This window comes from Camelus dromedarius, chromosome 4, assembly GCF_036321535.1.
Source record: "Camelus dromedarius isolate mCamDro1 chromosome 4, mCamDro1.pat, whole genome shotgun sequence".
NCBI lineage: Eukaryota > Metazoa > Chordata > Mammalia > Artiodactyla > Camelidae > Camelus > Camelus dromedarius.
Window position 1 is genome coordinate 92,542,942 of NC_087439.1, and position 20,426 is coordinate 92,563,367.

Here is a 20,426-nt window from a genome sequence, read left to right on the forward strand (position 1 = left end):
CACTGAATCTCGTCCAAATTACCACATCAGAGTATCAGAGTGTTAAGCTATCACTTAAGCTCTTAGAGGGCCGCCTTATCTTTGCCGTCTTTGTTCGCGCTTGTAGCCCAGCCAGTACAGCATGGACCACTTCTCGGGGACGCACAACTGGTATGCCTGCTCCCACGCGAGGCCGACCTACTGCAACGTGTGCCGTGAGGCTCTGTCTGGGGTCACGTCCCACGGACTGTCCTGTGAAGGTATGGGCCACTTGTGAACCTCTGGGGGAAGGTGGCCTGAGGCTTGACGTAACAAAGCCTTAGAGATCCGAACATCGTCACCTTGGGCTAGTCAGGAGCAAAGTGATTTTTATGACTCCATGCTTATTTATTTTGCCTACGGAGGGGTCTTGGATAAATTACTTTTTTATAGTAATGGAACAGAGTAGAAAGGGAAGTGGTTGTAATGAGATATGAAAAGGAAACATAGGGGACACAGAAGGAAAAGAGACTTAAAATATCTGTCGGCCCCCGTCCCTCTCTGGGTAGACTGGGTTGTGGATTTAAAATTATCTCCCACATCTAGAGGGCGGGGCTGCAGCGTTTGGTCAGGAGCAGTGGGCAGGAGCAGAGAAAGGCAAGCTGTGGCCTTCGGCCCAATTTGCACCTGCTGCCTGAGTTTGGACAGCCCGTGAGCTTAATGGTTTTTACAATTTAAATGTTAGAAAAAAATCAGAAGACAACTACTGTTTTGTGACACAGAAAATCATGTGAAATTTAAATGTCAATGTCTGTATGTGAATCACGGTCCGCGGCAGCCCTCGTGCTGCGGGGGCAGAGTTGTGTGTGCGCTGGCCCACGAAGCCCTGAGCTGCTTGCTGTATGGCCCTCTACAGAAAGCCTGCCGGCCCCGGGCTGGACTGGACGCCTGGTCTCGCCGTGATCAGTCTCTGCCCGTATCCTGGGTACAGTTTATCACTAGACTAACCATGTATGTTGGTTCCCAGCTTTCCCAGAGAGCAGGCTGTTCATCCCAGACCGCTGCCTCCATCATGGAGGCCCCCCCGGAGCAAGGCTCGGCGGGGTTAATGTGTCCATTCTCCCGCAGTGTGCAAATTTAAGGCCCACAAGCGCTGTGCTGTGCGTGCGACCAGTAACTGCAAGTGGACCACGTTGGCCTCCATCGGGAAAGACATCATTGAGGATGAGGACGGGGTATGCGTGGGGGACCGGCCCTGCGGCAGGGCTTCTGACCCCGCATGGCCCTCCCAGTGCTGGGGCCAGAAGGTCCCCATTCCCCTTGGCCTTTGCTCAGTTCTCTTCCTCGAAAGGAATGCGGGCAGGGTTTCCTTTGAGTTGGTCACACTGGTATTTGGGGGCGTGTGGGCCACTGCACCCCAAGCTCTGTCTGGTCCCTGTGAGTCACGGGTCCCTGGCCTGGGAGTGGTGCTGTGGACAGCTCTCTGCAGACCCCTCCCCACCCCTGTGCTGAGAAGACCATCTTAGTTAAGCTCATTTTGGAGCATTTTGGCCAAGGGCCCCCTTGGCCCGTGGGGAGGGCTGTGGGGCCGCCCCCAGCGCGGTATGTGGTTTGCAGATCGCCATGCCACACCAGTGGCTGGAGGGGAACCTGCCCGTGAGCGCTAAGTGCACGGTGTGCGACAAGACGTGTGGCAGCGTGCTGCGCCTGCAGGACTGGCGCTGCCTCTGGTGCAAGGCCATGGTGAGTGTGGCCACTGGGGCTTTTGCCACGGGCACCATCCTTCTGCTGAATCCCGGTGAATTCCTGGGTGGGAACACAGGCCGCTGGCTCTGGAAGTGCCTGCTCCTGGAGGTGGGGCTGGGGAGAGTTCTGGTGTGTGGGAGGGAGGCCAGTGGCCCCCTGTGACATGTGGGTCCATGTTTCAGGTGCACACGGCATGTAAAGAGTCCTTACTGAGCAAGTGCCCGCTGGGCCTGTGCAAAGTGTCTGTCATCCCACCCACCGCGCTCAACAGCATCGATTCTGATGGTGGGTACCACCTGCTCCCTCACCTTCGTGTTTCCTCGTGCTTCTTTCTCCAGGCCTTCTCGTGTGCCCGCTCTGGAGTTGGTTACTGTGGGTGGTGGTTTGGGGAGGTGGTCGGAAAGAGGTCAGGTGGATCCATTTGGCTGTTGAGTAGAAACTAAGTGTAAGATGCTTCTGTGTCTTTGACACGAGCTGTTGAAGTCGAGCTGTCCGTCAGCTGGTCTCCACCTAGCAGTTGATACTGAGCAGCATGCTTCCCTGCCTGCTCTCACTGGTCCAGATGGTACATGATGATGCACTTTAACAGTGTTGGGTCAGGAACCTGGGGCACGTGTCTTAGGAAGTCAGCTCTGCCAGATGGACAGCAGGGTCTGACGTTTCGAGTCCTGTAAATGTGGGGTCAGACTGCACGGGGCCTCGCTTCCCTCCACGCAGGGAATGGCCTTGTGGGAATGTGTCAGTTACACTCTTGCTGGTTTCCTGGGTGGGGACATGTAAGTTATAGGTCCCTTGGGGGTGTCTACTTGTTACATGATGAAGAGTGCTCCTGGTGTCTTTCACGGCTCTCAAATTTTCTTCCGTCCTTTTCCATCCTCACACCCAGGCTTCTGGAAGGCCACGTGTCCTCCGTCCTGCACGAGTCCATTGTTGGTCTTTGTCAATTCAAAAAGTGGGGACAACCAGGGTGTGAAGTTCCTCCGAAGATTCAAGCAGCTACTGAACCCTGCCCAGGTCTTTGACCTCATGAACGGAGGACCACATCTTGGGTAGGAAGCTTGTAAAATACCTCTTTCTTGGAGTTTAAACAAATGTTTGAAGATAATGCCTCCTTATTTAACAATTCAAAAATACAGAAAATTTTAAATAGGAAATAGAAGTTGTTTTTCTTGAACCATCCCCTCCCCAGATTCCACTGGCAGAGATGCCACTCTGAACGGGTCATAAAATTGCGTGTCCGTCCAGCTTTCGGTGTGTGTTTCAGTTGTGTGCACACAGACTCTTAAACTTGGGGTCTGCTTTTAATGGTGTTGCAGACAACAGTGTGGTCAGGTTTGATGTCAGTAGTTTCAGATCTGCCTCGTTCTTTTCAGCGGCTGCTGAGTATTGAGGAGGAGGCCTTTCTCCAGTGAGGCCAAAACAGGGGTTTTTCATTTTGGAGGACACACGCCTTCCCTTAGCGGCAGGTGCACTGACAGATGTGCAAGGCCCAGTGTTTGGGGCAAAGTAAAAGCTTCACACAGGTGTTCTTTCCAGTTTTGTACAGTTTATCGGTTTGTGGAAAACGTGCTTCTGAGAATTTTGGCATTTGAACTAACTCCTTCGTCATTTGGAAGCACCCATGCAAGGTGGGCCTCCTGGTGTGGGAGGGAGATTGTCCAGCGCGCTTGTCATGGAAAGCGCCTGTGCTCTGTTGTGTGTTCTCCTGGGAGGCTCTGGGGAGTGTGTTGCTTTGGAGCCAGGTGCTTCTGTGATGTGAGCCTGGGGCTGGGCAGAGAGGGAGGCGCAGGGGGCTGCTGGGGGTCTGCCATGTCGCTTTCCCCCTTGCAGCGAGGCACAGTTGGGGAATGGTCACCCAGGGCAGCTTTCCAGCCTGTTGGCACTCCTCTGGGCTTCCTCCCTGCCGAGGGGGGCACCCCACCCTGTGGTGATGCAGTAATAGGCTCAGGCTGCTGCTCCCCCCGCGCCGGGGTGTCAGAGGAGGCGGGGAGGCGGCCTCAGGCGGGCGGGCTGCGTGGTAGGACCCGAGAACGAGCACACATTCATTTTGAGATGCACAAAAGCCCTTGAGTTTGTAGTCAGCGTTAAAGACGAGACAGGACCACTTAGGTGCAGACCCACAGAGGTGCAGTGGGGCTCGGTTTAGAACATTCCCCTTTCTGGGAAGCAGCCTTGATCTCACTGTTCCTAACAGAACTTAGAGATACCGCTTCATCTTCCCAATTACTGGCCTTAATGTGTCCCCTCCTCTCCAGAGAGCAGGGGGCCTAGAGAGGCCCGTGTTCTTCAAGGACAGGCGGTGGTTTCTCTCCCGGCCAGAGAGCCAGCGCAGCCGCTGCTTCAGGACCTCACCTCTGTTTATGCCTCGTTTACGCCATGTCACTTGGGCCTGCCTGCTGTCCGAGGCCTTTCTCTGGCTGGGACTGTGCTAGATGGCAGGCCCATGAAGGTGGCGCCCTGCCTGCAGGGGGTGGGCACCCCAGGGCAGGTGCCCTGTCTCGCTGGCAGTGCGGTTTGCAAATTCTTTGGTAACCGAGGGACTTGTGAAGCTAATGGGCGTCTCCTCCCATTCAGTTTCTCCACTGGGCTAGCATTTGGGAGAGTTAGTTTTAAAGGCGGGGAGCCCTCTGTGCAGAGGTGAGAACGCAGTGAGGGGTGGGCCAGGGTGCTGGCCGAGAGGTTTGAATCTTCCCTGGAAACAAGCAGCCACTTCTAAAGCTAGACACCCGAAGATGGGAAGATGACACTAGAAGCACAAACTGGAGGTGCCCTGAAGGAGCTGTGAGTAGGTAGGAGGCTCTTGCAGGGGTCATGAGAGAAGCAGTGGAGGCCTGCACTCAGGGGACACTGGGGTCTGGCCCAGTGACCAGGTAGGTGGTGGTGCTGCCTTTCTCTGAGGAAGGAAACCTAGGACCAGGAGGTGCCGTGCTACACCCAGGCGGCATGTCTTGGTAGACAAGTGCAAGTGCTGTTCTCCGGGAAATCCTAGGGGGCATCACTAGGGTCATTTGGGTCATTCAGGGTCATCAGCATCTGAGTGGCCCCTGAAGCCAACGTGGGGATAAGGCTACTGAGGAAGAGGCTGGGGAGTGAGCGGAGGCTGCAGGTGTCTGGGAGGGACACTGCGGGCAGGGGGGCAGGGTGACCAAGAGGCGCACAGGAAGGAGACGGGGGAGCAGCGTGAGTCAGTCGCCTGGGAGGACAGAATGGCTCAGAGGGACAGGGAAAGTGTGGACAGCAGCCTGCAGCCTCGGGCTCCTGAGCGGTCTGTGCAGGTGCTGGCTGAGCGCGGGGCTGGGAAGTGGGCCAGGGCCTGAGGATGGGAGGCCCCTGCGGCAGAGCCTGAGCACACCTGGGCTCTGGCCTCCAGGAGGCCTTTTCACAGGAGGGTGGGGTCAGCCGTGAGGTGTGCAGAGGGGGCATCTCAGGTCAGGACTAACTGGCCATCATTTGTCCCTTAGGATGGACCTCATTTCATTGACGTTATGTTTCTCCGCAGCTTACGCTTATTCCAGAAGTTTGACACGTTCCGGATTCTCGTTTGTGGTGGGGATGGCAGTGTTGGTTGGGTCCTCTCTGAAATCGACAGCCTCAACCTTCACAAACAGGTACTTGGGTGTGGAGGGGCCCAGCCCCAGGGAGAGTGATGCCACCAATACAGAGAGGCTGTGCCATCTCGGGTGACGCACCTCGTCCCCTGGGGCCCCGCTCCGAGGTCTCAGAGGAAGAGCAGAGAGGTTGATGGCGTCGTGGGGCCCAGGGGCTGGACAAAAAGAACCCTGCAGTCCCCGAAACTCCCAGGCAAGGGCAGCTCTGGGCGCAGCTCCTTACTGGATGATGATGTAATCTACTGCCGGCTGCATCCTGCTGCTGAGCAGGGCTCAGAGGTATACTTGAACTTTAGGTCAGAGTTGGGGTTCACTGGACTTCGTGGGGCCTTCTTTTTGGGTATTAAATTAAAAATAGATTTTCCTGATTTTTAAAAAAGTGTTGATTGATTTTCTACTCCAGCTCCCTCATCCTCCCAAATAACCACTGCTAACGTTTATTTCAGTAACTATCCTTCAGACTTCTCTCCGTCAAACTGTGTCTGGTACAGTGTGTAGCGCAGCTTTGTTTAAATGGACGCATGCCACCCATACAGTAGCATATTGTATAGTAACACTGTGTGTTTTAAATCAGTTTTTAATCAACATATTGTGGGTGCCTCTCGCTCCACCAGTAAATGGTTTTCCAGTGGGCGGGGCAGCACCAGCCCTGGGTTAGCGCATCTCCCATCATTGCTGGACTCTTAGATTGCTTCATAAAGACAATACTGGTGGAAACCATGTACACACGTTCCCAGTTATTTTCTTTTGAAGAGCGCCCAAATTTAAATTTTGGTAAGCAGTGCCAGACTGCTGTCCATCAGGGCTGTACCAGTTTACATTCCTGACGCTCATAAAACTGCCTTTTCTCGTATGCAGTCCACCGTACATCTTTTTAGTTTTTGCCCAACTTAGTAGACAAAAAAACGGTATGTTCCATTCTTATTTCATTGATATTGGAGAAGTCAGACATATCCTCAGTTAACTGAATTTTTAAATGAATCAGCTGTTCATGTTTTTTAATCTAGTTTTCTATTGGGGTGTTATTTACCTTTTTAAAAATTGATTTCTAAGAATTATTGTTATATTAGGGATGTAAACTCCTTGTTTGTCACTTGTCCTTCAGTGTGCTGGTGGCCTTTGTAGGTGAGGTGGGCCGTGTGCTGTCAGTATTTAGCTGTGGGCACAGGAATTGACGGCCTGTGTGCCCTTAACTCAGGGAGGCCCATTGCTCAGGAGAGAGCACTGCCACCTAGTGGTGAGTTTAGAGTAGTACACTTAGGTCCAATTTTCAGTTTTGTTCACTTCCAGGATTGTTGCCAAGGTCACTATCATGAGTCAGGAATCCAGGTTTTCAAGCATTCAGCTGACTTCTCTGAGCATTCATCTCCTTTGGCTTCTTTGTGGCACTTGGTCCTCTGGTCACTCCATCCGTCCCCTTCGGTGTTCTCGTCTTCCCGGCTGCCCCTTCCCGCCCACCCTCCAGACTCCCGGCCTCGCCTGTTACCCACGCTCTTCTCCACGAGTCCTCTCAGCACCCGAGGGCTTCTACTCCATCTCTGTCCTGGAGACATAGCTGAGCCCAGGACCAAATCCTTGCTGCCCCGGACCTCGCTGGATGTCTCCTAGCGCCTCAGGCCTGGCAGTTCCAGCTCTGACCCCCAGCGCCACCCATCCCGCGTTCCTTTCCTTGGAGTCTGAAAATACCATCCTGCAGACGTCCAAGCCGGGGAGCCCTGCCAGTAGTTCTTTATCCTTTTCCTCGCTCCCCTCCTCATTCCTGGTGGATCCCTGGGGCTCAGTCCTGCCACCCAGAGTGTCCAGCACAGTGGTGGGTGCTGCTGAGTGTGTCTCAGCTGACCCTGGGCTCCGTCTGTCCACTCCTCCTGGGGTCCTCCCCTCGAGCAGTTCCGGTCACACACAGTTCCTGTTGGGCCTCCCCTCCCCGAGGACCTTCCTCAGGAGTTCTGCTCCTGCGCCCTTGCTGAGCGCTCTGCAGTGGCTCCTTGGCTGAGGATAAGGTCCAGGCTTCACAGTGCAGTTAATCAGAGGCCCCCGTGTGGCTCCTCCTTCCTCCTCACTGCCCTCCCCTCGCTGAGCTCTGATGTGGCGGCAGGGTCGTCTCTCCTGGAACGCCGCTCTGTCCCCACTGCCTGCTCCTTTTCTTTAAGGCTCCAGGAGGCCAGTGCCGGCTCCCTCTGCCTCGTGCTGGGGCTTCTTGTCCTCACCTGCTCGGGGAGGTGGGGCCTCTGCCCAGCTTGCTGTGCCTGGCAGGGCAGCGGGGCAGGTGACCGCGGGCTGTACTGGGCTCAGGGAGGACCAGTGAGCTGCGTATTGGGCTTGGAGGTGAAGGCTCTCAGGCAGCCCATGCCTAGGGAGTTTCCTCAGTGCTGAGCTGGCACAGTGGGGCTTCCATGGGGGTCTCTGAGGTGGGAATTCCAGGTGGAGGGCGAGGCCTGAACAGTGTATGGGGTCTCTGTGGAGAGGCAGGTGGAGGGGTGTCGGCTGAGTGCCAGGACGTGCTTGAGTTTGCCGGCCAGGCTGTGGAAGTCCTGGCATCTGTTTTGATAGGACTTAAAGCCATTGACGATGTTGTTAGGGCAGGAAGACGACACTAACGATGTTTCTGGAAGGTGATCTCGGCATTAGTGAGATGCTGCGCTGGGTGGAGGGGCAGGCAGAGGGGAGCCGTGGACGACTCTTCAGGGGCTCAGGGACTTGGCAGTCAGGGGCAGGGCTGTGGCCATTGCTGTGGAGATGGGGATGTAGGTCAGGGAGGTCGTGGCAGATTGACTGTCAGATGCGGCAACAGATGAGAAGCGGGTCTGGGGCGAGGGAGGGGTTTTTGTCGGATTAGAGAGACATCTGTCCTGCCCAGTGGCTCTGCCTGGAATGAGAGCCCCACACCGTTTCGGATCAGACCTCACACACAGGCAGTAAAGGGAGGGTGTTTGATGCTGTGTCCTCCTCCCTGTCTGCCAGTGTCAGCTGGGAGTGCTGCCCCTTGGCACCGGGAATGACCTGGCTCGCGTGCTGGGCTGGGGCTCGGCCTGTGATGATGACACCCAGCTCCCGCAGATCTTGGAGAAGCTGGAGAGAGCTAGCACCAAGATGCTGGACAGGTGAGTGGAATGCTCTCCTGCTGCTCGAGCCCCCTTGAGCAGGTGTTCTTAACCCCGGGTCCCTGGAAACCATAGGCCCTCTGTGGTTACTTGCAAAAATTTGACCTGAGCAGAACGTCTTTTTTCTGGTGGTCTTTATCTTGTAATCAAATCATGAAAGAGCTAACAAACAGAGCAGGTTAGGAACCACGCTCCAGAGTGCAGAGGGCTTCTCACCAGGCCAGGCCCGATCCTCTGGGCCATTAGAGGAGGTGGCCCAGTCTCCTCTGGCATTGCAGCCTCATTTCATATCTGTCAGCAGAGGCCTCCTTATCGGACACGGTTGAGAAGTCCCGTGTTTCCAGAAGAATCTAAGTTTTGGCTAATTATCCCCTGTGTCTTTAAAAATCCTTTGGCATCCTCCTCAAGTGAGCTGCTTTTAGTTTGAGCTCGTGTCCGAAACCCCACTGACCACAGCCTGCGGGAACGCGGTATTGCTGAAAATGCCTCGTTGTCTCTGCGAGGATCCTGCAGCTGTGATTAGCAGGTGTGATTTGGAACCTCTTCCCGCTGCCTCTGCCATTTCTTCTGTTGAAGGAGCCCTATAGGCCTTTGGAGGCTGTGAAGTGCCCACAGCCCCGGGAGAGCTGGCTGCGGGCTGAGTGATTTTAGCTCTGAAGAGGGGGAACCCTGCTTTTTCCCCGACACAGCGTAATGGGGTACCTTTCACCTCCTTAAGGGGCCCTGCAGGGTCCAGCTGGTTGTGACATTTGTTCTCAGCTAAGTGAGGAGCCAGGTTAGGGACATGGGAGACAAGGTAAAGGGCTTACAGATAAAGTTAGAATTGTGGTAAGATCAGGTCCCCAGGCCATGGGGGAAATGCAGGGCCTGCCTGGGGGGCTGGAGCCGACCTGCTGAGAGCTCCCTTTGTGTGTGCAGGTGGAGTGTCATGGCCTACGAGACCAAGCTGCCCCGGCCGGCCTCCTCTTCCACTGTCACAGAAGACTTGAGTGAGGGTTCCGAGGTATTTCCAGTGGCCCCACTGTGTGCTCACATTGTTCTGCACCCCCCACCCATCCCCCCACCTCCCAGCCTCATCTCGCGCTCTGGTCCCTCCTCCACATCCACGCCACCCTTGAAGTTAGTCTGTGCTGGTTCAGTGTTTAGCTTTGTTTTCATCTTATGGGGTATTTTGTGATTTAGGGGTTCTCTTGGGGCCCAGACTTTGTCCAGACTGGTGCAGTGCTGGGTTCACACCGGCTGGCAAGCTGGCTGCTGGCTGAGCAGGAGAGAAGGCTCTGCCGGGGCCTGTCTCCCTGATGGGCCAGGGACAGTGGACTAGGGCTGCGGCCCAGTAAACCATGGCCGCCAGGCCACATCTGCCCAGGCCTGCTTTGACCTGGCCTGCGAGCAGAGAGTAGTTTGTACATTTCGAGAGAGGAAGGATATTTGTGCAAAGCCTAAATATTTACTGTTGGTCAATAATCAAGGTTGCCACAGCCTACAGAGAGGGCTGGTCACGCAGGTGAGAGCCCCACTTCCACTGGCAGCAGTAGGCTGAGCAGGGGATGGGCCAGGTTCCCAGGCAGGCAGAGAAACGTATTGTCCACTGTGGGTGAAGCCTGGGTTAGGGAGCCCTGCTCTCGCCCGTGCTGTCGAGGAGGAGTGGGACTCGGGGTTCTGGCCCCGCACAGGCTGGTGATGTGACCTCAGACTAAAGCAGCACGACCTGCTGACGCGGTTTTAGCAACGTGTTCTTTTTTGTTAAGATCATTTGTCCACAGCCCCGTGAGGCTTCTGAAACCCTTCAGATTAGTGTGAAGTGGGCTGGGCCGGGCCGGCAGGAGAAGCAGGGGAGGAGGTCACCAGGTTTCCCATCTGGGGGGGCTGGGCCAGGCCAGCAGGAGAAGCAGGGGAGGAGGTCACCAGGTTTCCCATCTGGGGGGGCTGGGCCAGGCCGGCAGGAGAAGCAGGGGAGGAGGTCACCAGGTTTCCCATCTGGGGGGGCTGGGCCAGGCCAGCAGGAGAAGCAGGGGAGGAGGTCACCAGGTTTCCCATCTGGGGGGGCTGGGCCAGGCCGGCAGGAGAAGCAGGGGAGGAGGTCACCAGGTTTCCCATCTGGGGACTGATGGTCTTCCCGCCCTGTGGGGGGTTGACTGCAGGTGCAGCAGATTCTCTTCTATGAAGACTCGGTCGCGGCCCATCTTTCTAAGATCCTGACCTCCGACCAGCACTCGGTGGTGATCTCATCGGCCAAGTGAGTGCCCAGTGGCCTCGGGGGAGCCAGGGGTCAGCCGCCCCGGACGCCCGGTTCCCAGCCGGAACTGTCTCTCTAGAAGCCTCTTTCCGCGTTTCCTCCCACAGGGTGCTCTGCGAGACGGTGAAGGACTTCGTGGCTCGGGTGGGAAAAGCCTATGAGAAGACCACCGAGAGCTCCGAGGAGTCGGAGGTCATGGCCAAGAAGGTCCGTCCCGGCCCCTGGGTTGGGGTGTCGGGGCGGAGCGGCACCCCCTCCACTCCTTCCTTTATCCCCACCCAGTGCTCTGTCCTGAAAGAGAAACTGGATTCACTCCTCAAGACCCTGGATGATGAGTCCCAGGCCTCGTCCTCTCTGCCCACGCCACCCCCCACCATTGCTGAGGAGGTGGAAGACGGGGATGGGGCCGGCAGCGGCTGCGGCTCCAGCTCCACTGGGGACCGCCCCGTGGGGTCAGTGTGCCCGGCCCGGCCGCAGATCTTCCGTCCCCGGGAGCAGCTCATGCTGAGAGCCAACAGCCTGAAGAAGGCGATTCGTCAGATCATCGAACACACAGAGAAAGGTAGCTGGTCTCCTGATAAGAGGGGCTTTCTTCAGGCGAGTACCGGCCCATCCCCGTTTTCCTGAACGTGGTGAGACAGCATGCCTATTAAGAGCCACGCAGGCGACTCTGGGCTGCCTGTCGGGGGATAGCACCTCCTTCCCCAGAGCCTACTCCCCACACTAGTGTCCGAGTGGCCAGCAGATCCGAGAGGGCGCCCCCAGCTGGTGGAAAGGTGCCTCGTGTGGTCACAGGCAGCGAGCGTGTTGGGGGACCTACTCCCTGGAGAGGAGTTCTACCCTGCAATGGCTCTGCCCAGGAGCAGCCTGGCAGGCATGGGGTGTGCAGCTCGGCCTTGTCCAGTTAGAGGTGGGGCTGCCCCCGGGGTGGGGGCCTGAGGAGAACCCTGGTGCTGAGAACCGAGGAGCTCTGAGGACACCTGGAAAGGAAGGCCCTGTCCCCAGAAGGGAGGTGGGCCCGGGCCAGAGATGGTGGACGAGGTCAGTTGATGGAAAGAAAGGCTAGGACAGGATCAGAGGCCAGGTGAGCTGGGGTGGTGGTCAGAGAAGTGGGAGGAGCCTCTGCACCGTGGTGTCTGGGGCAGGTGCTGGCTGCAGTGGTGGAGGGGGCCTGGGACCTGGACAGGTCAGCCCCACGTCCAGGGTGCCACCGCTGGCTGTCCCCGATCAGCAGTCTTGCACAGGATTCGAGACTTGCCCGGTTGATCACTCCCTTTTTCTAGACTCCATTCCCTAAACTTTGAGAACACTGAAAAACATGCACCTGACATTGACCTGTGACCTTCATTGCCTCCAGCCCCACCCGGACCCTGAGGTCCCTCCTCAAGATTTTTCTTGGCCTCGGTCTGTCTGCTCTCTCATCACCTGTTAAAACCCACCTCACACCTTTCCCGCTCTCTCTTGACCTGGTTCTCTCTGAGCGGATCGACCTGCATCTCACAGGGAGAACAATAAGGTCGTGACCTCCACTGCACACTGCTGTGTGCATGGGGCCCTCCTCCTGCTGACGGCAGGCGGGGCCCTCATCGCGCTCCCCTCCGGGCTGCTCGGGCTCCTACCCTGTCACCCCTTCCCCCCCATATCTTCCTCCTCCCCAGCCTGTTGGCACAAAAGCCCAGGTGCCTCTTGTGCTGCAGTGTGCCGGGCTGAGGGGGAAGCTTCGGGTCTAAGCCCCCGGCGGAGACGAGGTCTGCAGGGAAATCGGTGAGAGGAGGAGGGAGTCCGTGTGCGCCAGGAGCCCCATCAGCCGCCAGCATCTGTGGGTTCGTATCCTCGCGCTCAGGCACAAATGCCTTTTCCTTGTGCAGCTGTCGATGAGCAGAACGCCCAGACCCAGGAGCAGGAGGGGTACGCGTTAGGTCTCTCTGAGTCGGAGGAGAAGAAGGACCTGAAGTCGGACGACAGAGTGGGCCGGGGCGAGAGCTACGGCGCTGCCAAGGGCAGGAGCCTCCGCAAAGGTACAGCGGCCCTGGTGGCCTGTGGCATTGCGTGGGCCTTTGGTTCTGTGATGGTCAGAAGCTTGTCCTGGGGAGCTTTAGGGTGCCTCCTTACAGTTGCCGTGGCCAGCTGGCGGTGGAAAAGGTCAGAAACACACGACTTGTTCCCACGCGTGTCTGTTGTGTACAGCTTGTCGGGTGAAGGCCCCGCAGGCGGGACCCTCGACAGGGAAGGGCCTTACTGCTGAGCCTGCACTCTCTTAGGACCTCCCTGTGCGCCCAGGCCCAGCTGGGCGCAGGGCCAGCGGGACCTCCCTGTGCCCCCAGGGTCCTAACCCAGGGCTCAGGGCCTCCCGCCTGCAGCCAGCCAAGCGCTGCGTGCAGTTTGCTTCAGGTGGCCAGGTGCCCGCTAGCCCTATGGGCCAGCCCCCTGGGGACCCTTACCCTTCTGGAACAGCCCTCCAGCTCAGGCTTCTGCTGTGAAGAGGCACCCTGTCTCCGCTGACTCCATGCAGCGCCCCCACTCGTAGCCTTCACAAGCTGCTGGGAGGAATCTGCCTGTTCCCTCCACGCTCATTCCTGTGCAGAGCTCATCTGCCTGCACGGACCCCCGCAGCCCTGCCTGGCTAGGGGCTGGCCCCTTGCCCCCTTCCCCGGTCTTGTCAGTGCAGCCTCAGCCCCCTTCATGGCCTGTGTCTCTCTGAGGGGCATCTGAACTGACCCACCTCTCTGTCCCCTCTTACTCTTCCCCTCTCTCTGGGCCTCGTTCCTTAACTCACACTCTGCCTCAGGCAACCAGTGCTTGTAACCACTGCTCCTTCCCTCGGCCCCTCCGCCTGGTCACTGCTCTGATGAATGCTCCTAGTGTTCAGTGATGGTTTATTTTCTGTTCTGTTTTTATAGTGTCCAAGTCCCCGTGTGAAAAGCTGATAAGCAAAGGAAGCTTGTCCCTGGGCGGTTCAGCCTCTCTTCCTCCACAGTCAGGAAACCGGGACGGCCTGCCAGCACTGAACACCAAGATCCTTTTCCCGAGTGAGTGTCCCCCACAGTGGGCCAGGGTCACCAGCACCGCACTGCAGCCTGCGTGTCTGGGGGAGGGGCGTAGGCGGGGTGCTAACCTGCCGACCCGCAAGGCCCTGGGCCCCTCGCTCTGCCTGGCACTGGGTCTGAGGGGTGAATGAGACGAGGTCCCTGTCCTCTAAGAGTTTCTAGGCCCACAGGAAAGATGGGCACAATTACGAAGCTCCATCGCAGAATGAAAAATGCCCTTATTTATGACAGAGGGCAGATGGCACCCGAACTTCTGCCTTAGGAGGGTCCCAGGAAGACGTCAGTAAGGAGGTGGTACTCAAGCTGAGTGCTGACGGATGAATAGGTGTTGGCCGAGTGAAAAGAGGGGTGGGCGGGTGGTGGTGGGGAGCCTGAGGTCACCCCATTACTTCCAGCGTGATTGCAAGGGGAGCACAGCCGGCCACCAGGAGAGCGGGGCCCAGCCCCTCGCCTGCCTGCCTTTTGGGTAGGATGAAGTCGGGGGAGCTGAGATGGGGCTTCGTGTCTTCACCAGGAAGGAATGGTACCAGGGGTTGAGATTGCTGATAAGACCCCCCTTAACCAGCTTCAGGGAGCCTCCTGAGGCCTCCTGGGCCAGTAGAGCATGTGCCACACTGTCTGCTTCCATCAGTGATTTGGCAATTTCTAGGTGAACCTCAGCTGAATAGAAAGAAAATTCCAGAAGTTCATGGGAGAAGAGGCTGAGTCGTATTTGGTTAATCAGCAACAGAGATGTTATTGGAAGGAATGAATTGTCAGAATGTTCAAAAGCAGGGTTCCATCTCAGCCTAAATATTTATAATTTAAATGTTTATAAAAGGCGCAGCTCTTCTGAGGGTGCTGGTCACCTGGGATGTTCCTTGATGGTCAGCTTTTCTCATAAATCAGCCTTATAAAGCCATACGGTTGCACCTAAGTTCGTTGTAGTGCAAGGTCATTTGGGTGGAGATCGTTAAGTTTAACAAGAACTATCTTGATAAGCTGTTTTCTAATGTATCTCATACCACCCAGTGTTTATTTTTGTTCTGTGAATATGGATTTATGATAGTGATTTTTGACCTGAGACTATTAATTGTCAAAATTTGGACACTTTATACGTTATTTTAGAAACATCTTTTTATAATAATCTTCTGAAGAACGTGTCTGTCAGCCTCAGGGACCCCGTTTCTTGTGATTCAGTAGCCCCCAGCCAGTGCCGTCTCCCTGTTTCCTCCCTCACAGGTGTTCGGGCCGGGATGTCTGGTTCCTTGCCCGGAGGTTCAGTCATCAGTCGCTTACTGATTAACGCTGACCCCTTTAACTCTGAACCAGAGAACCTGTGAGTATGGGCTAAACCAAGCGGGCACGCTGTTAACCAAATGCTGGAGTATAGAGAACTGGTTCAGAATTCATTAGAGAGATCTGTGAGCAGTGGGTTAGGTGAGCTTTTCCCAGCTGGTGGTGTTAACCGATAAGGAAAACCTAGAAATTGTGAGGCCTCAGCTGCAGGCCGTGGTTGGGAACGTCCTGTGTTGGAACGTAGCCTGGTGCGTCCCTGGCTCCCGAATGTGCCCGACATCCTGAGGTTTCGCAGGTCCGGAAACCCTGCTGGGAACAGGTGGTGGTGTCCTCTCCAGTGTCCTTGCTGGCCCCGCACCCTGCCTTCTTCCTGTGGGTCTGCTGCTCCCCCGTTAGTGTCACGGTCGTGGACCCCTGGCGGGAAGCTCCTCCTCGTGACCCCCAGGGAGACGCTGTCCTGGGTTCAGGCTCCGGGAAGAAGGTTCCGATGCCGCTCTGCCCTCTGCCCAGCGTCCACGGCGGTGAGCGCCGCCACACAGCTTGCTCTTGTGTGAGCGGAGGTCGTTGCGGGGACAGCTGGTACTTTGAAAGCCCAGGAAAAGATTTTCCTTTCTGCTGACTGATAGCAAGTTCTGGGCAGCTGGTGGCTGATGGCACTTGCTTTCAAGTTGCCAACCCTGTGTGTTTGGCGTGGTGGGGAGAGTGTGGTTTAGAGACTCTGGGTTTTGGAAAGCAGAGCTGAAAGCGTGCCCAGTGGTACCAGTTAGCCGAGAGTGGCCTCTGTTCACATCCCTGCTCCGGTGCCGGCCTGCCGCGTGCCTCAGCGTCCTCATCCCCCGCCTAACACCACCACCCTCCTGTCTGCTCTCCCAGGGCCTCAGGGGGCTCTGATCCCGGCCCTTCCTCATGTTGTTTTCCTCACGAGGCCAGAGCTGTACCTCCCATGAGCAGCGCCCCCAGGGGCCTTGAACCAGACGTCTGTGTCTGTCATCTGAGATCACAGAAGCTGCATGCCCAGCAGCGAAGGCTGTTGGTCTCCTCCTTCAGGGAGGGGCCTCTCCTTCCCCTGGGGAGACACAGACTTGTCTCTTCCCTCCCCCATGAGGTGTGCCAGGGGTCACCCATGGGAGTGAGGCGCTGGAGTGAAGTCTCACCAGCAGTAGGCCCGGGACGTGGGGCTGGGATGGACGTTTTCAAATTTGGAGACTTTGGGTCTAGGGACGTTTTGTGATCTGGGATTAAGCATGTGTGAATGTCTGCCCCGGATGTCATCAGGTTAACATTGCTGCTGGGAACGTGATGTGGTGCAGCCGCTTTAAACACAGCCTGGCGCGTCCTCAAAGCCCAGAGTGGCCACGTGGCCCAGCAGTTCCACTCCTGGGGTCCACTGAGAGAAACAGAAGCACGTGCACACTGAAGCGTGTGTACACGTGTTCACAAATCAGGGCCCAGCAGTGGAACAACCCAATGTCTGTCCGCCGAGACACGGATGAACAAATGTGGTGCTCCCTGCGATGGAAGGAATGCTGTTCGGCCATTAGCAGGGACGTGGTACTGAACACGGATGAGCTCTGAACACATGCTCGGTGGCCAGAGCTGGATGCAAAGGGCAGCATGTTGTGTGATTGCATTTGTAGGAAACGTCCAGAATTGGCAGTCCATAGATGGAAAGCAGATTAGTGGTCTCTGGGGCTTGGGAGGGGTTGGGGCTGATGGCCAAAGGGTGTAAGCTTTCATTTTGGGGTGATGGGATGTTCTAAAATTGTAGTGATGGTTACATGACTCTGTGAATTTGTTAAAAATCATTGAATTGTACATTTTAAATGTGGAAATTATATGGTATGTGAGACCGTTACCCCCAGAAAGCTACGCTTTGCTCTCAGGAAGAAACACGCAGAGGGTGGGGGTCTGTGAAGGAGACTTCCTGTGCGGGGTGGTTCTGACTGGCCCGAAACCCCGCTTTGCAGAGAGTATTACACCGAGAAGTGCGTCATGAACAACTATTTCGGCATCGGCCTGGATGCGAAGATCTCCCTGGACTTCAACAACAAGCGTGATGAGCACCCGGAGAAGTGCAGGTGGGAGGCGGCTTCCCTGCCTCTCCCCTCGGCGCGAGGTCGCCCCTGGGTCAGCGTGTAGAGGGTGTGCGCAGCCAGAAGGGGACTCACGCCTGTGTGTCTGTGGCCACGCCTGCCAGGCAGCCGTGTTGCAGGCAGGGTTGGGGCTGGCCCTGCTTGGCTCTGGAGCAGGAAGAGCCCCTGAGGGGCTTCCCTGGGGCGTTCAGGTCCTCATCCTAAATTGCCCTGTACTCACACCTGCCGCCTGGGGAGAGGACGCAGAGAAAGGGGAAGGCTTTCCTCTTGGGCTGAGCTAGATGTTCCTCTCCTCTGGGAGGAACGGAAGGGGAAGTGGAGAGCCAATGTCTCCCTCCCCGCCCCGCAGTGAGCGCCTGGAGGGCGAGGCGGTGCAGCTGTGACGTTCCAGGGGGCCTGGAGACAGGGACGGGCTGGTGCGGAGTTGGGGCAGAGGACAGCCGTTGACGTAGGAGTCGGGGCCCCTTGCGGGGGAGCCTGCAGACCTGCCCCTGCCAGGTGCCCTTGTCTCCTGGTGGGGGGGTCACACTCACGCCCAGGTTGTAGCCTGGTGGTCCTCCCAAGTTCTGTGTGGACAGACCTTTCTAGGAAAACAAAATCAGGCATAAGAACTCAAAAACCTTAGAGCTCTGGGACTCTTGAGTGACGGGAAAGGCTCAGAGGTCGCAGGGGCAGCCCTGCTACACAGCACGTGATGGGGCCCGAATCATTTGAAAATACCCCTGTTAGTCCACTCGTAACTGAAAAGGCATTAAAATGCATATAATCCGGCAGAACAAACCAGTGAGGGGCAAGACCATGCGTGGTGTTTTTAGAACCTTGGGGCCCTGGTATCACCTTCCCTGAGTTTGTATCTTTGAGAAGGTCTGCTTAGAAAATTCCACCTCTACACATCTGTCCTGAAGAAGTGATTGGGAACGTGGGCAAAGAGGCGTTTACCAAGGGCCCGTGCTGCGCACTTTGTGGGGCTCAGGCGTGGGAACAGGCAGCCCCTTGTCAGAGGGGTTGACTCATGAGTGATGTGCTCGCACCTGCTCAGGGTGCCGGGCCCCGTGAGTGGTGACTGTTCCAGCTGTACACCCAAGTCCTCGGGAGGACTGAGGAGCCACCCTGGGGCGCCTGTTGTCAGTGCTTCCAGACGTGGGGTATGAAGGTTATTTTCTCCCTTGTGCTTGTCTGCACTTTCCAAGTTTTCTACATAAGCATAATTTTTTAGCTGGAAAAATCATGATTCATACTTTTTCGTGAAGTTCTGTAATGTCTTAAATTTTCAACTTTTTGAGAGTATGATTACTTTCTTGGAACTGTTACTTTTTGGCAGAATTTCCTGTCAGTAAATGTGTCTCTAGTACATCCCACTTGGACACGTGACAGGGACCCATCCTTCCTTGTCCTGTGGTGTCACGGCTGGAAGTGATGGCCGAGTGTGACGGATCTGGGAGGAGGTGCCTACACATTCCTACCCTTGGCAGCAGCGGCTGTGGGTAACTGAGACCCGCGTCAGTCCTTTGCTTTCCATGCTTAGGAGTCGAACCAAGAACATGATGTGGTATGGAGTCCTCGGCACCAGGGAGCTGCTGCACAGAACCTATAAGAACCTGGAGCAGAAGGTCCTGCTGGAGGTGAGCGCGAGGTCCACCTCCTGCCCTGGGCAGATCGCTGGGAGGAAGCCCTGGCTGACGCTGCGTCCCCCTTCTCTCCTTGCCCCGCGTCTCTCCTGCTCAGTGTGATGGACGGCCCATCCCGCTGCCCAGTCTCCAGGGGATTGCTGTGCTCAACATTCCCAGCTACGCCGGGGGCACCAACTTCTGGGGGGGCACCAAGGAAGACGATGTGCGTACGGGGTGCGGGCGGCCCTGAGCTCATGGGGCGGGGCGGGAGGTCACCAGGGAGGCAGTTGCTTCAGGAGTGTCGGCTACTTTGGGCCCCGGTGGGGCTCTGCTGGTGAAGCAGAGGGAGGGATGAACATGCCCTTGTGCTGGCAGTGGGGGCGCAGTGGGAAAAAGACAGATAGGACCCCACCTCAGAAGAGGGGAGGCCGAGCAGGGCAGGTGTGGTCGCAGGTGTGGCATAGCCCTGATTTGGGGGCTATCTGGGAAGGCTTCCGGGAGGAGGGTCATCTACACCCAAACCTGGAGGGTGACTTGGGGTTGGCCAGCTATGGTGGTTTTCGGGGGACAGTGGGAGCAGGGGGTAGGAGGAACAGCGTATGTGAAGATCTGGTGGTCAGGCATGGTCTGGTGCGGGGAGGGGTCCTCTGATGGTGTGTGCCCGGGGCAGAGCGCATGGAGGTTAGGACTCACATGGGGCTGCACGAGCCAGGGAAGGAGTTTGGAATCTGTGCTGAGGACGTGGAAGGCATTGCTAGTCTTAGCCAGAGGCCCGGCTCCTTTGTGTGTAATAGCTACTGACAAAGGTTAACACTAACTGTGTGCTTGACACGTGCTGGTCGCTCTTCTGAGCACTGTGCACATGTTAACAGCCCACGCGGGAACCTCCTGCAGAACAGACCAATGTTAGTCCCGTTTTACAGATGACGAACCCGAGGAGGAGGGAAAGTAACTTGCCCGAGGTCACCTGGCTAGTAAGCGGCAGGTCTGGGATTCGATCCCAGGCATCTGCTTTCAGGATCTGAGCCAGAGACCCCTCAGCAATGTGTTGACCCCGTAGCTGCTCCTTGTAGGGGGCCTGTCTGGCTTTTACCAACACAGCAGCCTCGAGAGTGAGGACGCACGTGGGGCGGGTTCAGGGGAGCTGGGAGCAGAGGTCAGCTCTGACATCGACCCTTGCAGACCTTTGCAGCGCCGTCGTTCGACGACAAGATCCTGGAGGTGGTCGCGGTGTTTGGCAGCATGCAGATGGCTGTCTCTCGCGTCATTAGGCTGCAGCATCACCGAATCGCCCAGGTACTGGCCATGGTCCTGGAAGCGGGGGGTGGTGGGTGGTACTGGGAAGCACTCTGGCTCACACACGTTTGGAGAGGCAGACCTGGCCCAGAACCGTGGTCTTGATATAAATGTGCTGCTGGTGCACAGAGCCCAGGAGAGTAGGCGCCTTTTCAGGATCGCCCTGGCTGCCTCCTGATGGGTTTGACAGTTAAATACTTTCAAAACTGGGGCTGCTTGTACCCCCAAGCTCCCTCTGTGATGCTCTCTGTGGGCACCAGCTGTGTTCTGTCCCCTCCCGCTGCGGTGGAATGAGATGAGACAGGCCCGACTGACCTTGGCCCCTGTGTCTGCAGCTCTCAGAAGCAGCAGCCTGGAGTCTGGGAGCGGAGGCCAAGCATGGGTGGCCTCACCTGGCTGCTCTGACGTCCAGCTGAGGGGGAGACTGGGTTGGTTCCCCATCACGTACTTCTG

The 20,426-nt window shown here is 56.8% G+C and overlaps 1 protein-coding gene across 4 annotated transcripts in view; it reads left to right on the plus strand.

Moving 5' to 3' along the window:
• Window positions 1-20,426, plus strand: part of DGKD (diacylglycerol kinase delta) — a 102,034-nt gene that overhangs the window by 67,512 nt on the left and 14,096 nt on the right. For all 4 annotated transcript variants that reach the window (XM_031452442.2, XM_064485273.1, XM_064485276.1 and 1 more), the window contains exons 5-22: window positions 107-239; window positions 1,087-1,193; window positions 1,576-1,701; window positions 1,887-1,989; window positions 2,591-2,753; window positions 5,204-5,312; window positions 8,274-8,413; window positions 9,332-9,416; window positions 10,555-10,649; window positions 10,757-10,856; window positions 10,932-11,211; window positions 12,518-12,667; window positions 13,550-13,678; window positions 14,918-15,014; window positions 16,942-17,052; window positions 18,593-18,689; window positions 18,793-18,900; window positions 19,860-19,973. In XM_031452442.2, coding sequence (XP_031308302.2) covers window positions 107-239; window positions 1,087-1,193; window positions 1,576-1,701; window positions 1,887-1,989; window positions 2,591-2,753; window positions 5,204-5,312; window positions 8,274-8,413; window positions 9,332-9,416; window positions 10,555-10,649; window positions 10,757-10,856; window positions 10,932-11,211; window positions 12,518-12,667; window positions 13,550-13,678; window positions 14,918-15,014; window positions 16,942-17,052; window positions 18,593-18,689; window positions 18,793-18,900; window positions 19,860-19,973 — 2,247 coding nt within the window. The remainder of the gene's footprint in view (window positions 1-106; window positions 240-1,086; window positions 1,194-1,575; window positions 1,702-1,886; window positions 1,990-2,590; window positions 2,754-5,203; window positions 5,313-8,273; window positions 8,414-9,331; window positions 9,417-10,554; window positions 10,650-10,756; window positions 10,857-10,931; window positions 11,212-12,517; window positions 12,668-13,549; window positions 13,679-14,917; window positions 15,015-16,941; window positions 17,053-18,592; window positions 18,690-18,792; window positions 18,901-19,859; window positions 19,974-20,426) is intronic.